The following is a 23,482-nucleotide window of genomic DNA, read 5'->3' on the forward strand; positions in this document are numbered from 1 at the left end:
CACTCCTTCACCCTTAAGCAAATGTTGATTGCTGAGGATGTACAGACTCTCATATTCTGCTGACCAGAAAGAGATTTAAGTAGGTGCTCTGCCATGGGAGGACGGGTCTTTTGCTGAATTCAGAACTCAGAGTTAGAAACGAACCTCACACCTACTTGCTCCTCACACCTCTCCCTATTCCCTGTGATTCTCATTAGACCACTAAAGTAGCAAGGAAAGGCATAAGTATCAGTCACTCCAACATCGGTGCCCGTATGCTGCCAGATGGCAGCTGACCGTGGCTTCCACGGAAGCCAAGTGCAAGATGCATTGTCTAAACCAGCACTTCCCATCTTATCTGGTCCCTGAGGTTCATGACATCCATAAGGCTTTCTGCACTTACCACACTGGAATCAGAAGCAAAGGCATTACACAGAAAGTAGATAGAAATGTACGGCAAATTCTCTGTTCTTTTTTAATCTGTTGTTTTAGCTCTCTTCCTTAGTAGCATCCTGAAACATATAATGTAGTTGTTTTGCAGGATGTACCAGTCTAGTGTTAACTTAGGGCAGCTGTCAAAGGAAGAGTTAGTATGCTTTAAAGAGAACACACCAGCCAACCTCCTTCTGCCACCTGCAATTATGCTAAATAAATTTTACATCATTGTTTTTCCTGTAACTCTTTGATATGAACTCATCTGCCTGCTAATACTAAAAACTATTGTACAATTACTGCAGTACTCCTCATCTTTTTCCCTTTGAGCTGATGAGGCCTTTCTTCATTTGAATGTGAATACCCTTTAAGCTCTCTGAACTTTACACATCTATAGTTACAAAAAATGGGCTAAATTCATTTTTCATGTAAGCCCACTGGTGCAGAGAGACAAGTTTGCTCCACAGTGTTATTTTGTGGTAGAACAGCAGATTTATAATACTGCTTACATGTCTGAGTGATCTGAGGGGGAAAAAAAATAAAATCCTATTTTCAGGAGCCGTGGACTGAAATGCGTAAACGTTAACCTACTAGTGGCAATATTCACCACCTCAATGCTGTACCATTTCAACATTCAGCTCTCAGGCAAAAAGAATTGTTCAGTTCTACTGTCAACATTTAGTGAGAATTACAGGGACTAGTTCTAGAAGTACAGTCAATTTAAACCTTGCCCTTAGGTCACATGTTGGTCCATTTTAGTTTACAAACATTAAACACATTGCTCACACCTCATGCTTAGCAAACATCTCTGCTCCCTTCTGTCTTCCCCTCCTGCCCCATCCCTCAAATAAGCCAAAGGACATGTATGACTCCAGGCAATAAAACAACGTCCTTACATTCACTGAGCCATTTATTAGGATCCAGCATCAGGTACTGTTTGGTCACCTCCAGTTCTCTCATTAACCACTCATACTTGGCCTTGATCTCAGCAATTCTCTGCTGGCGATGCTCCAGGATTTTCAGCTTGGCATTGAAACATATCAGCTCCTGCCAATGGGGAAAAAGGAGCAGGGAAGGAATAAGTGAAGAGGAAAAGAAATACCCAGATCCATTCAGTTAAATCATCCTCCTATCAATAATACTGACAATAAGCCATTTACTCTGGAGTGTATGAATCACCACATGAAATCATTAATCATCTGGTTTATTTTTATTGCTTTTGTTTGGTTTTGATGTTTTCCTTCAGTGAGCTTTGGAGACTTCGCAATGATAGTTAATAATAAACCATAATAATTAATAACAGGCAGCATCTTGAAAACAGATTAACTGTAGCAAAACATTTCTGGTTTTCACACCAGAAGTTTGGCTAAGAAGATCTAAGCGCTGGGAGAAGGAAATCCATTGCTTGGTGTATTATAATCCTGAATACATCTCTCTGTTTGGAGCATAAAAAATGCAGTAGTCATATAAAATAAGAGAACTGGTAGCAATATCAAATTTAAAGCATCTTTAAACAAAGGGAATGGGCTATGAAAAGATCTAGAAACTTACAATTATTAATAAAGAAGATATTCTGTAAAGATATGATTTCCTGTAAAGATATGAGGCACAGTAACAGCACAGGGTGCAGTGCTGTCTGGCGATATCCAGCCTGGCCTCACATGACTTCTGAGGGGTGGCAGCCATCAAGATGTATAGTAAGTGAGCCCACAGTAAGGGCTGTGCTACCTTCACTACTCTGGCAGCATTCCCAATACCAGAACTATCCTCCTCCAAGCCTGTGTGAAGATCTCAACACTATTCTGCCTTCTGCTCTGTAGACAAATCTGCTGTGTGGGTGAAGTGCAATAGAAATCCCACCCAAACAAGTAATGTTTTTCTCCATACAAAATCGCATCAGAGAACAACATCACAAACAGCCTAACCTACAGGTTAGGGGCTAGGAAGCAACAGGGGCTAGGAAGAAAAAGCGCCTTAAAATAATAATAAAGTCTATATCCACAGTAGTCTAAAACTGGTGCTATTCCACCAACTTCAGATACTCTTCCCAATCATACTTCTCAAGAGCAGACCTTTACAATTCCCTCATCTTTTTGTAAATTTGGAGGCCCTAGGCTGGCAGGAACAAATTAGAAGGAAGACATTAGATATCCTGAAAAAAATACCATCACAGCACTTGAGGCACCATTGCAGCCTTAAAGGACAGTTGTGACAAGATGCTAGAGCACAGAAACCACCAAGACTATAAGCAAGGGGCAAAAATGCGAGGTACCAACGTCCATTAGCAGCTACGGAAGAAGGCATAACTTGAGTCATAACTGCTTTAAATGAGATAATAGGTTTTGCTGCCTCTTGAATTAACCATATATGATACTACACATTTCTGACTGCATAATCTCAATTCCACCTCTTACACCCTCCAGGAGGAGGGAGACAAGTTACGTGGATTGCACTCACCTTGCTGTTTGCACCTCGTCGTCGCTGCAGTCTCTCCACATCATCTATCTCATAGACTTTGATCTCAAAGGGCTCCCCCAGCCCCCTCTGCCCACTTCGCAGAGGCCCATCAACCCAGCGGACTCCAGGGCTGTTGGCAGGCTTCCTTGCTGGGGAAGTGGTATCAAGTGATAAAGCTGGAATAAGCCTCCGTCTCTGTGAACCTGTAAATGCAGAAAGTGCTATTTCATACCAGAAGAGTTATTGCCTCTCCTTTTTGCTCCATCTGCAGCAATGTCTAGAAACAATATGCACTCGCCCTTCTTACACACAGAAGAAAATGTAGCAAAAACCCTGGTAGTCCATGGGAGCTGTACCTGCCATGTGCTGTACCCACTCACTGTGAGTCAGATCCTCACACGTTCTTTGGTGTCTGACTCCAGGATTTGACCCTCAGAGGGCATATGTACCTTAAAGTTTCCAGAGCTTGTGCCTACTTACCTTTGCTCAGGTCTCAGTGCGTAGAGGTGTGCCAGTGAAGGACCAGAGCAGCGCGTGGGAACTGGTCTTCCTATGCTTTCCTGGTACTGGCTCTTACAGTCTAAGGACAAGCATTAGCCAGCCTCTGCATGGACCATCTACAGGGGAGGTATCATTTTGGGATTTTTTCAATCACAGCACAAAAAGCACTTTGACACCCAAAAGTTCTTTTACTATGCTGGAGCAGAGTGTCAATATACCACCACTTAGTTCTTTGTATAACATGACTGTAGGCTGGCTAGGGCAGTGAAAATGCTAGAGGACAAAATGCCTGCAGTAAGTAAAGCTTGGTGGTTGCCACCAGAGATGCATTAGCCTTGCCTCTGTTCAGTAGAATATTCTTCTGAAACGATTCCCACTTGTGCACTTACTGCAGCACTGGTGATGGGCAAAACAGAAGCAAGAATGATTGGCTGGCAGAAAGGTTAGTCACTGTGTCCGCTTCAATACCAGTGCTCATGCACACCTACCCTGCTTTATAACACCAGTAAATGAGAGCACTGCAATAGCTGAAAATGTATCATGGTTGATAAAGCCTACACTATATTGAAAGATTTGTCATGTGAGCTCCCAAATCAAGGCCTAAAGATAAAGTAAGGGAGAAAAAGTATGTCAGTGGCCTGATGGCAGCAGTAAGGAAGTTGTGCATACAGGTTGCTGGGAGAAAGAGCAGACACAAGAAAGAAAACCAACAGTTTCCATGCCCTTGCTTGGTTTAGTACACCCAGAGCAATGGCTGGTTGTTGTTGCTTTTGAAAAAAAAAAAAAAACCAAACCAAAACCAACTGTGTAGCTGACAAATCCTGCAGGGTCTCCCCTAGGAGACAGCAGGAATAGAAGGGATGGGAGAACCACCACCACACCCCCCAAAAAAGGCCTAAGCCACTAAGTTTGAATGAAACTACTAAATGACTCTCTTGCAAGAACAAAACTGATGTCAGCAGGGAAGGGATGTAAATTTTATTTTAAAAATAAAAGATAAAAATAAAGATGAAATCATTTAGAGGACTCTCTAGCACTACATTTATTGAAACTTGAATGTAAATAGCTTCAACATGTCTGACAACTTGGTGCTTCAATAAAAGCTAAAAACAAAAAACCCAAACAAAAAATTTCTATTGACTGCCTAGTTTTCTGATTTGCAAGTAACAAAGCATTATCTAGTTTCATTCATGGGAGTCTGTTTCTCTACTGACTTCGTGAACTATTGTATCTTATCCCATTGAATTCTGAGTGCAGAAACCTGTGCTAGAAACCAGTAGTTAGTAACCAGCAATTAACTTGTAAATGCTAGCTCTAAAATGGATGAGAATGGTCTCTTGCTGACTGTCTGGAAACCTAGTCTACAGAGCTTTTATTTGAATGCACCTGAGATAACTCTATACAGGAAAAAGAAAGCACAGCGAAGATGGATAGACAAGGCTTTTCTACCAAAAGGCTTGAGATCCAGACTGCTCATCCTGTGATACCTATCATAGTTGTATTTACTGCTCAAACTGCAGCCCAGAAAAGAAGTCCATGCCAGAACAAATGCAGACTTACAAATACGAGCAAGTAGGAGTTATTTTAGACCTGTCGTACCAGTCACTGGAAGTCAGTGTCAGCATTTGCTTACCTTGAATGCATTTTAGTTGATCTCTAGATTAAACTGCCTGATCAAGACAAGAATCAGATCTTGATAAAAAGAAAAGCAAGATCTGATCCAATACCATAGCTAAAAAGCGATAACAACAAGAGAGACAAGTTTGGGAAGATCCCAACAAACTGCAACGCTCAGGGTGACTTGTCAGCAATTCTAAAGAAAGGGAACTAAATGGTGAGAGCAGCTGCATACTTGAAAGGAGGTGAGACAGGGTGGTAGGCTATTAAATGTTACTTGTAGGAAGAGATCCTGCAATAGGCTCAGCCCCTCCTGGGAAACAAGCCCTCCACTTGCTTGGATGTGAAAGGCACTGAGTACATCCCTAATGTCACTCAAAAGGATTTAGGCATTAAATACTTTTAAGAATACTTCTTAGGCTCTTGGCCATGGTGTCTCACAGCAGCAGTCTTTCAAATTTTGTCTGAGTGTAAAAGCAATCTCTTTCCTATCTTTGGTGCTCATCAACTTTCAGAGCTAGCAACACAAGCAGCAGATCTGACCTCTTATGTAATGTAGCCAAATGCCCCTAATACTTTTTACTTTGTACCCTGCACTGATGGTCACATCTCCTTTCATGCCATGCCTGCGGACTAGCTCTAGCATTTTAAGGAAGCAACTGAGCAGACTGGAAATTCCTTCTGTCCAGCTCTCCCATGCATGGCTGAACTATGACTAAAGTAGTCCTTTTCTCTGTGATGCCTGATTTTCTTCCCTCTTTCTTTTTTCCCCACTCTGGCCGTCAGCACTGCCTTCTTGTGTAACGGGGCACTTTCAAACCACCCCCACTGGAAAAAATGCATCACCAACCAGCGCCAAGCACAGGCCTGAGGCACTCTGGGAATACAGGTGGATGGCTCAAATTCACTTCACCATGAGAACAATGTCAGGCTTTTACCTGGAGCAAAGCAAAACAGATGTCACCATGGTACGATGTACAGGAATGTAGTGGTAAATGTTTTTTTCATTTAGTTCCCATTCATACCCATTTGGCTTAACGAGAAACAGAAGCCTGTGGTCTGTAAAGAGGGGTCCAGCCTGAGGCTCCAGCTAATAGTGCTTACCTCTTGGTGGAGAGGCAGCAGAGACTACAGTAGCAGCAGGAGACATGCTAACATGAGCTCATTATGTTTTTCTAACCAGAGCTCACGCCTGGGCAGCCCGTGGGTTATCACAACAAAGCAAAGCCAAAGCAACGTGGCAGGGCAGAGCAGCCGGAGGCGGCCGAGTCATGGCGTCTGCCCCTTCAGGACACAAGGGGACACCCATGCACGTCTCTCAGCGGGTACGTTTGTGTGCAAGGCAGAGAAGAAAGAGGAACATCTTTTTATCTGAGCCTTAAATGCTGTCTCAGGATGATTTACCTGAGGTTTAGAGTGCTATGGGGAGAAACGAAACAAAAGATCTCCTGCACCTTTGCAGTGAGGCAAAATCGGATCTAGTTTATGCTAAACATGCACTAATTAATAGGGTGTTTATTAGCCTAGGTACAGAAAATAATGGTGTCTTTTGACAGGAAACTCCTGCCACTGGCCTCTCCTTTTTAGCCTCTGCTTTTTTCTGATTTCACCTTTATTGGGATCAGTAAGGAGATCTAGCCAAAGCAGAGCTTCAGGGTGAGTGTCAGAAAGCAGCTGACAGCTTACTCATCCATATCAACACACAGACACAATAATTAAACTGTTAAAATTAATACAGTTTCTCATTTACATAGAAAATACCCATTTGAAGTCCCGAATTTATTTAGAGCACTCGATGGGGTTAGGATCTCATAAACTTTGACTGTATAATAAATAAAATGCTTTGTAGGAATCACAGCACACCACTCCTACTTCCCAACATGTCTTATGAAGACAGTGGGCAGCCGGGAGCTCAGCAGGAGCAGCTCTCAGGAGGTCCCTTCCTGTCTCTGCCCCACTGACTGGGACTGGGGAAGCGTACTCTCTGCCCAGCACCCTGGCAAAACCAGCTGACCCTCCCACCACACAGATGAGATTCATTCCTCCACTAAAAAAAAAAAATGTATACCTACCAAAAATCGATCTGAAAGAAATCCTTTAAGCTCAACCCAGGACAGAATAATGACACTTCCATTTATGACCATACAGCATGTAAAGCAACATGCCATTTCCTAAATGTCTTGGAAGAAATGTTTTTCACTTGGTTTGAATTTATCCACACTCAGAATAACCTCTCTTGAGTTTGAATAACCAGGCTGTGAAATAGCCCTGAAAATGCACAGAACACAAGATTTGCTTTTGCAACAGATCTGTTGCTCTACCTGAGCTATAGGCTAAGGTTTGGCCAGGTTATAATAGAGATAGAAGAAGTAACACAGCAGAGAAGGTGTGCAGTGTGAAAGCAGATCTGACAGAAGAGTAGCTCTGAAGCAACAATATACTTCAGCAAAGATAAGCCCAGAGAAGCCTTAAGGTATTAGAAACACAGACCAAGCCAGCTAGGTATGTAAAGGTAACTTTAACAGTAAGAAGACTCATTGACCTCAGAAAAATTGCCCAACTGCATCCCAATTGCACAGGGATGTGTGCTCATAAAAGTATGTGTTGACGTACTGTTTCTGACACAGCAGTTTTGCTTAAGTACTGTGTATTTTGGAGTGTTCCCCTCAGATTGCTTTCTAAGCACACATCCCAGGCTGAGCATCTTTTCTGTGAAAAAGGTAAAGGTAAAAAGTGTAAATGCAAAATCTGAATGAAAAGGAGCATGATACTTATCCCTTCAAAGCAGGATATATCTGTTTTGCTTCTGGGATGTAAAACAACTGCTGCCCTAGAAATTTCAAGGTGTTTCAAACAGAAAATGAAAGTGTAACTTGATACATCGTAATTTAGGAAGTTTATAGCGTGTGCTCAAAGGCAGGATGTGGAGCCAAAGCTATTCCCCACTGCACTTAACGTTATGGGAAGTAAATTGCCTTTCTGTACAGAACTTGTTATTCAGCACCTTGTTTTTTCTCACTAGGCAGTCCATCCAAACTCAAGGAGATTATAAAAAACAATCCTGGCTAAGCAGAGCAATACCCCTAAGCTCCCACCATTCCTTCTGAGGCTTCATTTCCAAGAAATATTGTGCTTCCAGTAGCTATAGCATCAACCTCAACTGTAGCGTCAAACTGCTTGCTTACTAGCAAAGATTAGTTGTCCTGTTTATCCTGCTGATCCTCACCGCCTGACAACAGGGCTTCTGCTTTGTTTGAGTTGAAAACACAATGCTGACTTCTCCTCTCATTCCCATTTCCTAAGGAAATCTGCCCTCACAGGCAGTTGTCCTTGACTGAACCAATTCCTCCCCATTATTTTGACCTTCTTTCTCGTAGTTTATTTTATAGTGCACTTCCCAGTGTACAGCAGAAAGCTATTCACTCCTTGGATTTTCATACAGTTTGCACAGTTCTCCTCCCAATTACTGAAGACATTGCCAATGATTTCAAGTTGAAGGCCCTTCTGAAGGTGTGGAGACTTCATCAGAAGTATTTAGAGTGCCCATCTTGAGGTCAGTAGACCAAACACAAAAGAATCCAAACCAGAAAATCTAAGCACCATTTGCTCATCCTGACAACACAGATTACATAGGAAGGACCCTGTTGCACTGGAACACATGGAATAGGAAACACTGACAGGCACCATTGAGAAGAAAATCTTCAAAGTCCACCTCACTGTAAAATAAATCAGGCCATATTCTGTATAGACTTATATGCAATCCAGCTGTCGTGAATCGATAAAAACTACAAGGACACTTGAGGCTAGAAATCACTCCTTATTGTACACAGGAATAAAGTAACCCTTGCTTATAATCTCCTGTCCATACCTGTATTAGATATATTGTTTCTGTACTGTTGTAAGGAATATGCTGGTACAGCCTACTTCTAATTTTTTTCTCCCCACCCAGTTAACTTCTTACCCTTGCTTCCTGAATTACTGTCTCACTTTAAAAGGAGCTTTTCAGGGCAGTTTAGAGATGGTGAATGAGCATGGCTGAAACCAGACCAGGAAGCAGCCCTCCTGCAGCATGGCAGGTTGACGAATAATCTGAGAGATGCTAAAGGGAAGATGCACACATCACAGCGGTATGAGGTTTCAGCACCCATGATTCCTAGCAAAAAATGACCAGAGTCTCTTCTAAATATTTATCTCACTTTGGGCTGGATTTTGGTTTAACAGGTATCTGTCAGCATTATGGCATTATTTAAGGAGCTGATTATGGCTACTACAGTACTGCACTAAATAGCTACACCAGTCACTTGGCCAGCAAAGGCAGAGGCTGGAGGGAGAAGGAAGGGGCTCTGCAGCCAAAGCATTAGCTCCCAACAGGACAGTGGTGGAGGCATTCCAGTGAGCTAATTCTGTGGCAGTGTCAGAAGCAGGTTTTATTTACACCCAGTCTAATGGTGTGCCATTCAGTCATGCATGTTACATGGAGCCTTCACCGTGCACAATAGCCTGCTGCCATTTCCTCTATTAAATCATTCCTATGTTCATGTGGCTGAAAGCTCAGTGCTGGCATGCAGTAGTCAAGCGTGTAAAAAATGATTACTCTGATCCCTTTCAACACAGATTTGCTGCATGAAATGGCCTGGCTTTGACCTGGGAAAATCAATGCTGTTGTTTTAATGAACAACAAAAAAACTGGAGCTGAAGCCCACACTTCCCCTCCCTCTGCCCACCGCAGGGTTGTCCAGCCAGCAATCACATGTATAAAGTGGTCACCTGCATGCAAACAGCTTTTTCCTGTATAATTCTATACATCCTTTGTCATGGTAAAGCTATAATGCAGGGTATCAATTAGCTGCCATCACTTGTAAGCAAGCTAAAGTAGAAACACTGGAGATGCCCTATGGCTTTGTGATATGAAGGGCAATTTTCAGTTCCCCACACTGTGCCTTAGGCAGTCTAAATATAAACCAAATTCCTTTTCACTAGGATTCAACAAGAAAAGCTCAGACTCTTCTGTTGGTGTTTTGTTTCATCATTATGATGTTGGCCACGTTTCAAAATGTGATGCTTTGTAATACTGGTTGGAGATGGACTTTCATAATTTACAGCCCATGGATTCAGCCTCTAGCTTTTACTGCTGCTTTCACAGGCAGGACTAAGCGCTTCCAGAAAGTGAATATGTTTGAATATAGAGTTTTCAGGGCTTTCCAGGAACCTCTACATTTCCATTTTTAAAACCATCCCACCAGTGAAACTCAGAGTACACAAGGAAGAGAGAAAAATGTACTCTAATTGTGGATAATTATTGTCATGTCTTAATAGTCTGTCTTTTTATTAAAGTGTTTAAAATCATGTAGCAATTTGCTCTGCTTTGGTGGTGAAAATCAGTACTGAGAAAGAGCCGCAAGGAGTCATGAAACTTTACTGCAAAGGCCATAAAATGCTGCAGCAGGAATCTTTAATTATCTATACACAGACAGGTTCCCCATACAAAAAAGATTCAAGCATGTGTCCAAAAACACACACATGTGTACACCAATACTATCCTGTACTGACAAAAGCAGGGTCCTGCAAATGCTAAGATACACAACTCCAACTCAGGGCACAAATTTAAACTTCAGGAAGTCTGTATTTAGAAACCTTAATTTTCCCCCAGTCTTGTTTCTACTTGGCCTTACTTTCAGTAGCAACCCTTAGATTTTTTTTTTTCTGATGCTCACTGATAATGTTCAGGAAGGCTGAACAGGCCCAGACTGAGACAACTTCAAAGCACCTTACAGGTGAGGACTTTCTCCCCTAAGCCTCACCTCTTTGACTGTCTCCCTCCTTCCCACGAGTCCTGGGTCTCTGCCCTGCTGAGTGGGTCTGTGCACAAAGCCAACAGGCAATGATCCACACTGGTTGGTGCATTATAACTTCTGCACGTTGGCTGCTCCCCCAGGCCTGCTTAGGCCACAGAGCACTGCCCTGAGTGTTTCACCTACTGGCACTGGCCCCAGCACCAACAAAAACTCCAGCCTCAGACTCAGCTCTGAAAAATCTCAACTAGAGAAATCAAAGGAGACACACTCCTCAGCAGAGGTCTGTCTGTCTTGGCAGACCACTGCAAGCAGTGATAGACTGAAGCCCTTATGTCTAACTCGATGCCGTATGGCATAGGGACTCTCTTTGGCACCCATCTCTAGTCCCAGAGCGAACAGGAAAGGAAACAGCCTCAGGAGGATCTCTGAAGTCTCCATGAAAAGCCTCATCTATGATGAATGCTCTCAGAGCCCCTCATGTTCTACAGTCCCCAGAGAAGGTCTCCTTACAGGGAGCTCTGAAACATTGTAACGGACAGGAACCAATAAATAAGGTCTGTAGGAGAGCGTGGTAAAAGGCAGTAATGAGGCGTAAGTGCACATTACGTGATAATGCAAACAGGACTTGGCTTTACTGGGTAAACCTCATTAGAGCCTGGGCTCTCGATTTGCTGTTGGCTTACAGGAGGCAGAACCTGGAGACAGCATCAAAGCTGCATCTCTTGAAATCATCTAATTATGCTTTGCGTTGAGAACTATTTTAAAGTAATGCCTAAATACATCCAAACTAAACTAGGAGAAAGATGCTAAAAAACAAAGCAGAAGAGGAAAAAGCAGGTGGGTATCACTTCTGATCTAAGGACCCTGCTCCTACTTTTTTTTCACAACACCATTATCTAGTTTTATCAGCTGGTAACCAGAGAACATAGAAATTACACAAGTTGCCCAAGGTGATACAGAGAACCAGCAGCACACCAGAGAATATAATACAGATCTTGCAAGTCCTAATCTGCCATCATGACTGCCTCCCTCTCATACCTGTTGGGTTCTCAGGATACAAATATGGCTTGGGTAAAATGGAGTTTAGCCAGAATGCATTTCCTTACCACATACAGGAGTACGTATTATAAAAGCACCCTTATCATTGCCTTTCCATGGAACAGCAATGTGCCATTGTGCTTGAAATTGCTGAAGAATTAAAAAATAAGATAAAACTGTGCTAGTGATGACTGTACAAACTATGCCCTAACACTTCAGTGACCTGCTCAAAACAGCACTGCCTATCCAAGAGAGAGGAGACTAGAGCCAGAGCCAGAAATACGGCTGAGATGCCAACTGTTGCTTACAGGGAAAAGGCTAAAGGAGTGAACAAAGAAATCAGAGAAAATGCAGTTGCACAAATGCTTGTGGGCAGAGAGGGAGGAAGGGCCTGACTCAAAAAGAAGTGAAACCCTCTTCTCCACTGCTCAGCAAGGGCAGGGGAGGATATGCAGCCAAGTCAATTGGGGTTGAGGTTAGGAGTCAAGGGTACTTGTAATTTAACCCTGGATCTGGCTCTCAACTGTAGGCACTGGGCAAGCCAGTAAAGTTCTCTGCCTTCATTTCTCTGCCTGTAAAGTAGGTTCTGGAATAATACTTACACCACAAGGTGGATTAAAGAGCAGCTGTACAAAGCTGTACAACCATAGGTCAGGGCTAAATAGCTTTGTTTCTGCCACAAGCAGTCTCTTTGGGGCAATATATGCTGATATGATATTATAGGACCAATGTTAAATGCTAGAAAAAATTGAATGTTTATTAAATGGATAGGGTAACTTCAGGGGAAAGGCTTATGTGCTTCACGACTTAAACACATGGCTTTTCAATAGGTACCAGAATGTAAGAGGAAATTTTTTTTTGTTTGTTTGTTTTTGTTTTTGATTTTGTTTTATTTTAATTTTGTACATGCAATACTGGGCTGTCTGTGAACTGTACAGGTACCCAGGCAGAACCCAAAATTTAAACTAACACTGAAGGATATGTACTAACTTTATCTTTCAAAAGCTGTCAATGTGGGTCTGATTCTTCATGTATGACATCCAGGGCAGAAGCACCTACACATACAAATAACACACTTAAGAGCATTGAAAGACAAGATCTTAATCTCAATAAAAAAATGTGTCAGAACTTCAAAAGTAATTGTGAGATCTGCTGGTGATTCTCTTAAAGACTCTATATAGCTTCTCTTACAGGGGCCTTCAGCTGATTCATGTTGATCGTGTCTGACAGATAGCATTTCTGTTAATAATAATCATAAATAAAGTGGACAAGGTTGCCTGACCTTAAATGAGCATATCTATAGTGTCATATCCATTACAGCACAGTGGATCTGTGACCACAAATCAGGAAAGGTCCAATGCTCTTGACACTATGTATTAAAATAATATCTGCCTTTCAGGAGCTCAGAACCTTTGTCTGCTATCTTTTTAATTAAAAAGTGTTCCTTAAGAAAGAACATTCATACTAAACAGACCTACAGAAAGGAGATATTACAGAGAACAAAAGATTGCAAAACTCTGCAATTTTTTTTGTTTATTATGCAATAAAAATACGTTTGAGAACAGCTCTATTCTCCCCTATATTTCAGCTCCTCCTTCATGTTCTCCTGCATTGAAGTCATAATCCTGGGTCTATGCCATCATAAATCTGTTGATGTGAAAAATCATACATTATCAAACACAACAAAACAGAATTATGATTTCACTGCTGCAGGACCAAATGCAAACAGGAGCTGGGTTCTAAGAAAGTGAGGCCGCATTAATTTCTGGGCAGTGGTTTCCTGCTAGACATATGGAAGGTGGTAAAGATTTTTATTTTTTTTTTAAATTTTCATTAAAACCCTGGTTGTACTTATACACAAATACAAGTCATACAAAACAATATAGGAATTATTTGTTGATCCAGGGAATCACTCTCAAAAGTAAAGTATCAGATATGATACACTCAGAATACCTCCACATCAGGTGACTGGCTGAATTAAGAGAGAAGCTTTGTAAATTACTTTGTGGGAGGTCAACATGCCAGGCTATGATGAGCCCACCAGGGCAGGCAACTTCTACAGACACAGGCCCTCTACTGAAAACCCTACACCTTAGAGATTACAGTCCATTAACAGGTAGATACCTGCAACATTGATGACCAAGGAGAGAGGAAGTAACCCACACAAGAAATTTGAATAAAGGTATTATACTATCAGCCAGCCAAAAAAACTGTATTTGGTGAAAAAGACAGGTCAGATATGACACAGCAGCAAAAAAGCAGCAAGCTTAGACTCCCCATGTTCCCCACTACGGAAAGGATCCTGTTTGCCTCCTTGTTCACTGCCTTTGCATACCTGCACAGCACAACAAACCAATGTCACTCTTCTGCCAGGTAAGCTGAAGGCTGGCAAGACCATGGAAAAGCCCCTTCTCTCCAGGTGTGTCTTCCAGACTGCTACAAAAGCAACCTGAAATCTGAGTCTAAAACAGTCCTCTCTTCATAAATCCCCATTCATGGCCATTGACACAATGTTCAGTCCTGCACAGTGGCTATCAAAAGCCAAAGTTTTGAGCCAAAATATAATCCTGGTATAAAGTACAACACAGATCTGAAGCTCTCCTGTCATTACAACACAAGGACAATGTTTTTCTCCTTCATATCTCTAGCCTTGTCCAGCCTCCAATGTGTTATCAAAGCAGAGAAGAGTGAAATGAAACTAGTTTTATGAGCATCAGAGTAAATAAATCCTCATCTTCTACTGTCTGGGATGAACTCTGGAGTTTAAAGGATCTCTGCCTGAAGCTTTTCTCAGAGTCTTCTTTTAAAGTATCTCCCCTAGAGAAGGTGGGATATTCTCTAGTGTCTAATAAGGATAAATTTTGATTGCCATTCCCTCTCTGTTCCTCATCTGCACAGCTGCCTGTTTTCACAGAACTTGATAAATTTTTGCATCTAAAAGTCCTGTGGAAAAAGTCTATATTATATATGGGCAGTTTCTTCACAAGACACAATCCATTTGTCAGTACACACACACAAATGCCATCTCTTTGGACAGTTTTGTCTTCCTTTTCCACAACGTAAAAATCATCCATCTGTTTTCTTGCAAGTTACCATTTAAGAGTTTATATTTGAAAGAAGCTATTAGAGGAATAGCTCCTTAGAAAAAGGAAAATCAATTACCATGTAAACTGAAGGGATAGGAGAAAGGTTTTCTCATAGCATGCAAAGTTAACTTGAGAAAGACTATGTCATCACTTGGCCTGTGCTGGTACCATGTAGAAAGATCACTTTCAGATGCATCCTCCGAACAGGTACAACCAGCCATGCACTTATGGATATTGTTTTAACAGCAGTATCTTTTGTATTCACATCTGTGCTGCACATGTTCTTCCTACTACCACAGTCAAGAACATAAAGAGAGGGAGAGTTACGCATTACTCAGTTCATTCACTGCAAATGAATCCCAGAGTTGAGTATCCCAGCAAGTGGAATGGCTGGTGAGTTAGGAACATTATGAGAATAACACATTTTGGACAGCCATCACTACCATAAGATAAGTAGTCACTGACATTTCACATACTTGTGCACTTCAGTTCCAATGCCAACATGCTTTTTTTTTTTTTTCCCGAAATGCAGCTTGGGCAACCCTCACACTTCAGGCTGGGAAAACAGCACCCAGGAAAAAGGTGAGGTCACTAGCTGATAACTGCTTCTCATCCCTGTTCTACAATTTTCTGAAACTTGTTCAGGTGGGAAGATGTAATAGTTGCAACTGCACACACTCTTGGCATGACCCATGAGGCTCTTGCAATTTAATTTAAAAGTCCTGATGTAGTGTGAAAGCTACTGGGGATTATATCTGGACAACGATGAAGTCTTTCTGATCCTTTCTATGATCACTAAAAAAGTTTCAGATTTGCAAGTGCTGATGTGCAGGAGTTCCCATATACTATTATTATTTGTTATCAATAAATTACTAGGAAAAGAAGGAGTCTCAACTCAAAAGTTAAAAAACAAAAGTCTCAGAGGCAGGATGACATTTATCAAGGGCATGGGCACAACTTTATTCCATCTTCTAGGCAGGAAGAAGGAATTCTGTGGTGGTGTCAGTTGCAGAACATCTTGTACTTTTGGGCATCCGAAGCACACACAGAGCAAAAGTGGCCTCACAACAGATACTGCTATTCAGCAAGACTCTGATACAGTGCTGGTGAAACACAACTTGAATGTGGCAATACTAACCAGTTTTAGGGATAAATGTTCTCCTGTTCATGTGAAGTAAACCTAAGTGAAATGGGTGAGGGAGAGACTCCACTGCAAATGCAATTCATCCACATAGGATTTGTGAATGTTGCAAAAGGAAGAGACTCAAAGCCCAGGACACTTACCCTGGCCTCATTTCTTTGCTAAGAGATACAGCTGGTACTGAATTAGCTCACCTTTAGAGCTAACCCCCCCACCACATACTAGTTATCTGCTTTGGTCTGCATCTGTCTTTCACACCACCACAAGCTTACCTGCATTTGATCGTTTCTTTGGATTCTTGAGACCTCGGCACCTGCCACTCATGGAGCTGCTGTTCTCACTCATGGAGTCTTGTGCTGAAGAGCCACTCCCCGTCGCCTCACTGTCCCTCATCATGCTCTCATAGCCACTGCTCCCCCCGCTATGGTAGAAGAGGGCTGTTTTCCCCATGGCAGGGGGCAGCTCCCCACTCAGGACGCTGCTATTGTCACTCCCGTGGCCACTGCTGCAGCGGTGAGGTTTCCGAGGAGGGGTGATCTTGCTGTAAGGTGAAGGCAGCATGTGAACAGCTGGCTTCTCATCTCCAGGAAGGCCCCCACGCTCCTCTGCCTCTGGGCTTCCCCGCAGCTGCAAGCCTCTGGCACTGGCGCTCCCTTGGAGCAGCTCTGAAATCCGCCCATTGACAGCCCGAAGGGGCAATTTAGAAGCAAGGCTGCAGCCCCGGTTTCTGCTGAGGGACTGCATTGACCAGGACATGTTCTTCCCACTTGGAGGCAAACTGGAACTCTGCCCTACAGACTGAGGCAGTGACTTGGTTGAGAAGCTGAGAGTTTTGGTTGCAGAGGTGGATAGGCTGCGGGCCTTAGGGCTTGCCAGCAGGAGCTTGCTGACAGCAGAGATCTTTGACTGGCTGGCTTTTGGAGAGGCACCTGCCAAATGGGAGAGGCCCGAGTTGGTGGGCGAGGACATGACACTACGGCTGAGGCTCCTCCCGGTGCGAGGCATGGTGCTGTCTTTGCCAGGGCTCATTTTGGAGCTCATGGAGGACAGGCTTCCTGCTCTTTCGAGAGACAAACACTCATAGTGGCTTCCTGTGGACCTCCCAAGGGAGTTGGTCCTGCTCGCGAGCTGCTCCAATTTGGCACTGAAGAGCTTGCTGCTGCTGCTGCCACAGCTGCTGTCGATGCCAGGGCCTTTCTGTTTGGCATTCAGCTCCTCAGGAAAGCTAGCCAGGAAGGACCCGGGCTGGCTGGAGGGACTGCTTGTGGTGCTGCTGGCTGTGCTGTGCTGGGGGCTGGCTCTGTTCTTCTGATCCAAGCTTGACTTTCTGACTGGTGGCAGAGGAGGGGTTCCTTTGGGACGAGTGAGAACACAGTGTTTGGGAGAGACCATTTTCCTGTCAAGGCTAGCCTTAGAAAACTGGGGGAGGGCAGGAGAGCCGCCTCCACTGCTGTCAGTGGCAGTAGGATGGAGGTGACTGTCAGGCTCCTCCAGCTTGCTTGCCTTCAGGAGCCCTCGAGGGAGGCTACCATTCTTCAAGCCATCACTGGAATGAACAGGGCTTTGGGCTGCTGAGCCAGATGCTGCCACTTCACATCCATCCACAATCCTCTTTAGACTGTCAGGTCCTGGGGAGATTGAGGTGTCCCCACTGCTGCTGCTGAACCTGTCCACTGAGGACTGCTTTGTGTTGTTCTCCGCCTTGGCTGAAACTGTGGCCTTGTCAGGCCTTGGCCCTTCACTGCTCCCAGAGCAGTCCCTCTTTACATCTTCTTCTCTCTTCAGCCAAGGATCTTCAAATTTGATATCCTTCTTAGCACTGGATTCCCTCCCGTCATGGGGATGAACAACCTTTGGGTCTGCAGTTACTGCTGGTACAGCGTCATCAGTGTCTTGTGCTTTGAAGGGATTAACAGCAATACATGGATACACAGTAATGTTTGTCTTCATAGGGATGTAGCCTTCACAGCTGCTAAGGCTTGCAGTATTTTTGATTGTGACAGTAGTTTTCCCTAGAGCTGATATTTTACAGCCTTTGATGGGTGGCACTTTGCCGAAAGCTTCCTCCCCCATTTCTGACAGTATAAGCATGTTGTCAGTCACTGGCTTCTGTTTCTCACTTAAACAAATCATGCTGGCACTTTGTATGGTGCTCACAAACTCAGACACGGGGGGTTCTGCCATTGCTTCCCCATGCCCATAGCATGCCTGGGCTATGAAGCTGTGGCACGACTGTTCACCATCGCTCCCTGTGCTCATTTCACTCAACCATGAGCTGATGGATGAGCGCCTGCTGCCATCATCTTGGGGTTTGTCATCCAGGCCCAACTTTGGAAGTGGAAGGAACTGTGTGATACTGACTTCAGATACAGGTGCTGCACTGGAGTAACATTCAAGATCTTCTGATATGCTGCTGATAATACTGACTGGCCTAGACCCAGAGGCCAAAGCTTGCACAGAGCAGTCACTATTAAAACTGATGATACTGGTTGGGCGCCCATTGTCAAGGACCCCGCTAATGGTTAGCTCTTCTACAAGGGTGAACACCAGCTCATCCTCGCCATTCAGCTCTAATGGCTGCTGCACAGTCACCATGGTGGTGCTCAGAATCTCCTTCTTGGATTCTGGAGAGATGCCTTGCTGCTGACTTTCATCAAGAATGGTCTCTTCAAAATCCCCGTTGTTGGAGGACACTGACTTCTTCATGATCTGAGGGCTCATGCCTACAGGTGGTGTCCGGATTTCTGGCTGCAATAAAGATTCACTAGACGTCATACCAGTATCCTTACTCAGAGGAGCTGGTGAGGGAGTGGAGCTGGGCAGAACTCCTTTCTGTGTATAGACCTTGCACCTCTGGGAAGGAGAAGTTGGTGGCTTGTACTCAGATGTCTTTGAGAGGCTGGCAATGCCAAGCCGGGGTGAACCCATTGGTCGAGGTTTGCCTTCCACAAATCCACAGGTGTTGAGACCTTCTCTGCTGCTCCGCAAGCTGGTGCTATGTGCTAACTGACAAGAGCTAAGCTCTTTACTAGAGCTGCCTGTTACACTCCTGGGAGAAGAAGGAGTTGAAACATTAGTAAGAGCTCCAGAAGGAACAGGGGAGTGATTTCTCTTCGTTTTGCTAGGTGTTGAATTTGTATTTTCCTTGGCTACTGTATCAGGATACTGACATTCTGGCATGGTATCTTCCTTATCTGACTCTGGTAAATGGCTAAGCTCTGCCAGCTGGCTTGAGACAGAGCACTTAGACATCTGGTTTGTGCTAAATTGAGCAGGCATCTCTTCAAATGGAAATTTGTCGGTCTCTTCACTGCCATCTATGCAATCCAACCTCTCCTGGAGCTCTGCAAAGGTGTTGCACTTCAGGCAGTCTCTTTCAGATGTGCTGGGCCCTGATTCACTAACTTCTTCCAACCTGCCCTCATTTTTTGTCTTTTGCAGAGCAGGAACTATGGGAACAAAGTCAGGGGGACCCTCATTATCCGTCAATTCCTTATCAGAAAGGGCTGTGCCATTGGGGCCAATATAAATCACTGTGTCACATGACTGTTCACTGCTGGAAGAATAATCAGGATCACTTGATAAATGCAAAATAGGGAAGTCTGGGTCAACGGTGTTTCTAGAATGGAAAGGCCTCAGCTGGGTTGGCCTCCGCATCCTGCCCTCCTCGCAGGAGCTCTCTCCTCCAGAAGAACTTGAAGTGTACTGCAATATGAGAGAGAGAGACAACAACATTTCAGCATGGCAAATAGCTCCTTGCGCAAAGCACATACACAAAAAGGTCACAGTCACATCTAAACTGGGAAATTAAACTAAGGCACAGAACTCTGAAGCTTTTTATCCATAGCCCTACTGCAAACACACAAAAGCGTTCAGTGGAGAACCCAATGCCCCAACTCTGTGTCCCACTCAAAATTATGAGACTTCCAAAAAAACCATACTGAACAAATAGATTTGGATCTCTCCCTTAATTGAGCCCAGCCAAAGAAAACAGATATCTGGCAAAAGCTCTGCTGATTTTGTGTGTGTGTGTGTGTGTGTGTGTGTGTGTGTGTGTGTAGTATGTGAAGAGGAACAAGAAAACTCATTATGTAAGGCACAGAAAATAAAGGAAATTCTCATTTGATTATACTGCCAGTGTATGGAATTGTATAACATGTGCTCAGAGGTCTCTGGAAACTGCTGTGATGGTGTGTGGACTGAATCCCTTCACTTGTCTCTCTTCAAAACAGTGACCAAAAGGTTTTTTCAATCCATAGGCACTTGGTGTGACAAATTCACACCTTAAACTGTACAGAAGGAACCAGAACTCTAAAACATGAAAGTGGATACAGCCCATCCTTACTCTAATTCCTGAAAAATCTATCATCCATATTTAGAAGCAGTGGGAATAAAAGGATTATCAGTACTGGCAATGGACACAATGCTTTGCATTTATTTTGTTCCTGCTCTCTCTGAAAAGCACAGAGAATCTAATTCTTAATTAATCCCAATTTTCTTTAACTCTACAGCAGTGTCATTCCTTATTATTTCATTAGCACTAAAAGCATAACTGATAACAAATGCTCTCTGACAGCTATACCATTAAATGAGGCCAGCTTACAAACCTGCTATAGCAGATGTCTGAACACACTCCTTTCTATCTGAAGCTGAAGCACTTCCCCCTCCTAGTCTCTGCTATGTGCTCTAAGCCACTTGTTTAGGATAAGGTACATACAACCCACACACTTTCGAATCGATTACTGATTTTGTTACACTCTGCTCTGTTAAGGATCATTCAGGGTCCTTCTTCCTCCCTCCTCCGCCATTACAAGAAGGGAGTTATACACTGTCTTACCTTAGTTTTCTTTTTCTTCATCCTGAGGACCCTTGATGCAATCTGGATGGTGGACAGTGTCTCAGCGTAGTTCCCTGCGGCAGCTGAAATGTGAGCTATCATTGTGGTGCGGCAGTTCATGTTCCCCAAGGATTCCCGAAGCAACATGGTGAGCTTGCTGTCTCTGTAAAATAAAATTAATTAAGGTTACATTAGTGTTTCACTTTGACCACCATGATGCTGTCTTAGCAAGATTTTTTTTTTATTTTTAATGGATCCTAATTAGTATTCTTCCTTAGATTTGCACTCTGTTATTTCTGCAGCTGAGCATGATGAAAGACCCTGGACCACAATTTAAACACCTTTCCTGTTCCCAGTTCCCCCTTTCTGTCTTCTTCTGGCCTCAGTCCTTCTGTACTGTTACCAATGCCAATACAGAAATGCAGACCAGTGTTGGAGTCTAACTGTGAAGGAGCCACTGCAGCAAACGTCAAACTGCTGCCCTTTTCCAGTGCACAGTGTACAAGCAAATTTTGGCCCAGCTCTGGAGGATCAGAAGATAATGAATTAGATTAGAGAACCCAAATTTTTTCTTGCCTTCTAAGGCACTGGGTAACTCAATAATAATAATAGTTAAATCACTGAAATTAATTCTGCCAGTCATGCCAGTGAAATACAAAACAATCAAGCCTTAAAACTTCACACAGTTGTTCTTTCATATTAGATCTTTTCTTCTACTGAGGCAGAAATGAAATTTTCTGTTCTTGCCATTTACTCTATTGTTCAGCAAAGGATAACTTTTGAAATGCTGATGCCTTATTGTGGGGCTGTCTGTGACTGGACTAAGAATATGAATTTTAACAGCACAATGATGCATATATAACAACTCTGTGGTGATCATCTAATCCTGTAGTCAAAAATGCACCATATAATTTTTAAAGACAGCTTTAGCTACAAGGTGTAAAGGACAACTGGATGGTTAGTTGGGAAATGTCATCCTTTTGAAGAGAGCTTCTCCTGCATTAAAGGTTGTGGGTGATAGTTACGTATGGCTGAAAGCAAAGACAGCAACAGCCTGGCATTTACCTATTGCTAAAGAAATTTCTTTCACTGTTGTAATGATAGCAATACCTTCAGTGGCTGGGGATTAGATTTTTGGGGCTCGCTCATCAATATCTGATAAAGACCAATGGCACTTGTTTGCCCTTGGTCGTTCACTTATCCTTTCAAGCTCATGGGAACTCTGCATAAAGCTGCAAGTGCTGGGAACTGAAGCTATGCCTCCTGGATGGGACTGACAGACAAGCATAAAAATTCTTGAACCTCTCTTTTTAACTGAGTAAACAATAGCATTTGGGATTCATATTTTGACGCAACTAGCAATAAGCTTGGGAATCTCATAAATTGTGCTTCTCTTGAGATTTCTAGTACTTTCAATTTCCAGCAGCACTGGAAGTAAAACATTTTTTGTTTCAGGATTTCTTCTTCCATCTGCTCCAGTCACACTGAAGGCAATTTGGTGTCTTTGAGAAGCAAACAAACATCCAGAAAGACTATACTGAGACAGCCTCACTCATTTCACTTGTGACCTAAGGCTGCTTTGCATCCACAGATCCAGAGTTAATAAGCTGCTGTTTCTCAGGTTAGTGGCCCTCCTTTCCATCAAGGAATAATTAAGATGTTAAATTTTGTACCTCAGTTATTGCCACCCAATGCAGAGTTACACAGAAATTACGAACATCTGCACAGAAATCAATAACAAGCCTTTCATTTGCTAGTGCTTCTATCGTAGCAAAACAAGAGACGACAGGGGAAAGGGCAAAAGAATACATTCTGAACATGCTGGTCTCCTGAGAATACATAACCCATACAGCCAGCATCAGCACACTGCAGCATGGTTCTCTTAGAGGTATATGCATTATGAATATAAAATAATCTCTGCCATCTGCCTTGTACTGAAATACACACTTGCAAGAATGACAATACAGAGGAAATACCTATCTATAATTCAAATGATTCTCTGACATACATTGATATGAACTAAAGGGCAGATTTGTTTAGGATTAAAGCCTGAAACCAAGATGCAAATAAGACTAGCCAATGATAATCTCTAATTTCAGAGTTTGCTCAGTCAGCACAGTCTGCATCTTGACTATCAACTTCACTTTGCACCCAGACAAAATAACTAGCCTTTGTGTCACTATTGTACACTGAAAAATAAAATAAAGTGGAAGAAATTTGCTAAACAGATTTTTGTCAATTCTGGACATTATCATTCGTAAGACAAGGTCACCTGTTCAAGGTTCACTGATCTCTCACAATAGCACCTACGAACTTCTAAAGAATAGAAAGAAAATCAAAGAGAACATAATAATACAAAAATGTGTGGCTTAATTTTTAACTCCCCCTATCTTCATCAAGTAAAATATTAGTAAAATATTTTGGATGTCTCAATGAAATTTGCTTGACAGACAGTGTGAGACACAAAGTAGATGCTTTGCTCTTCTGAATGCTGACATGGCATTTTTGCCTGATAAAAAGAAAGGCTCTGAATTGTCTCATTAGATGATTCATGAGCTGGTATTTGCAAAAGAAAAATTTCTAGTGAAAGCAGATTTTA

General features: G+C 42.9%; 1 protein-coding gene across 1 annotated transcript in view; it reads right to left on the reverse strand.

Annotated features, from left to right (window-relative positions):
* LOC104408092 (kinesin-like protein KIF26B) overlaps nucleotides 1-23,482 on the reverse strand; it is a 58,235-nt gene that overhangs the window by 883 nt on the left and 33,870 nt on the right. The window contains exons 4-7 of the mRNA XM_010017576.1: nucleotides 20,884-21,046; nucleotides 16,319-19,751; nucleotides 2,869-3,071; nucleotides 1,308-1,458 (exon numbers count right to left, since the gene is read on the reverse strand). Of these exons, the coding sequence (XP_010015878.1) occupies nucleotides 1,308-1,458; nucleotides 2,869-3,071; nucleotides 16,319-19,751; nucleotides 20,884-21,046 (3,950 nt within the window). The remainder of the gene's footprint in view (nucleotides 1-1,307; nucleotides 1,459-2,868; nucleotides 3,072-16,318; nucleotides 19,752-20,883; nucleotides 21,047-23,482) is intronic.

This window comes from Nestor notabilis, unplaced genomic scaffold, assembly GCF_000696875.1.
Source record: "Nestor notabilis isolate BGI_N333 unplaced genomic scaffold, ASM69687v1 scaffold3967, whole genome shotgun sequence".
NCBI lineage: Eukaryota > Metazoa > Chordata > Aves > Psittaciformes > Psittacidae > Nestor > Nestor notabilis.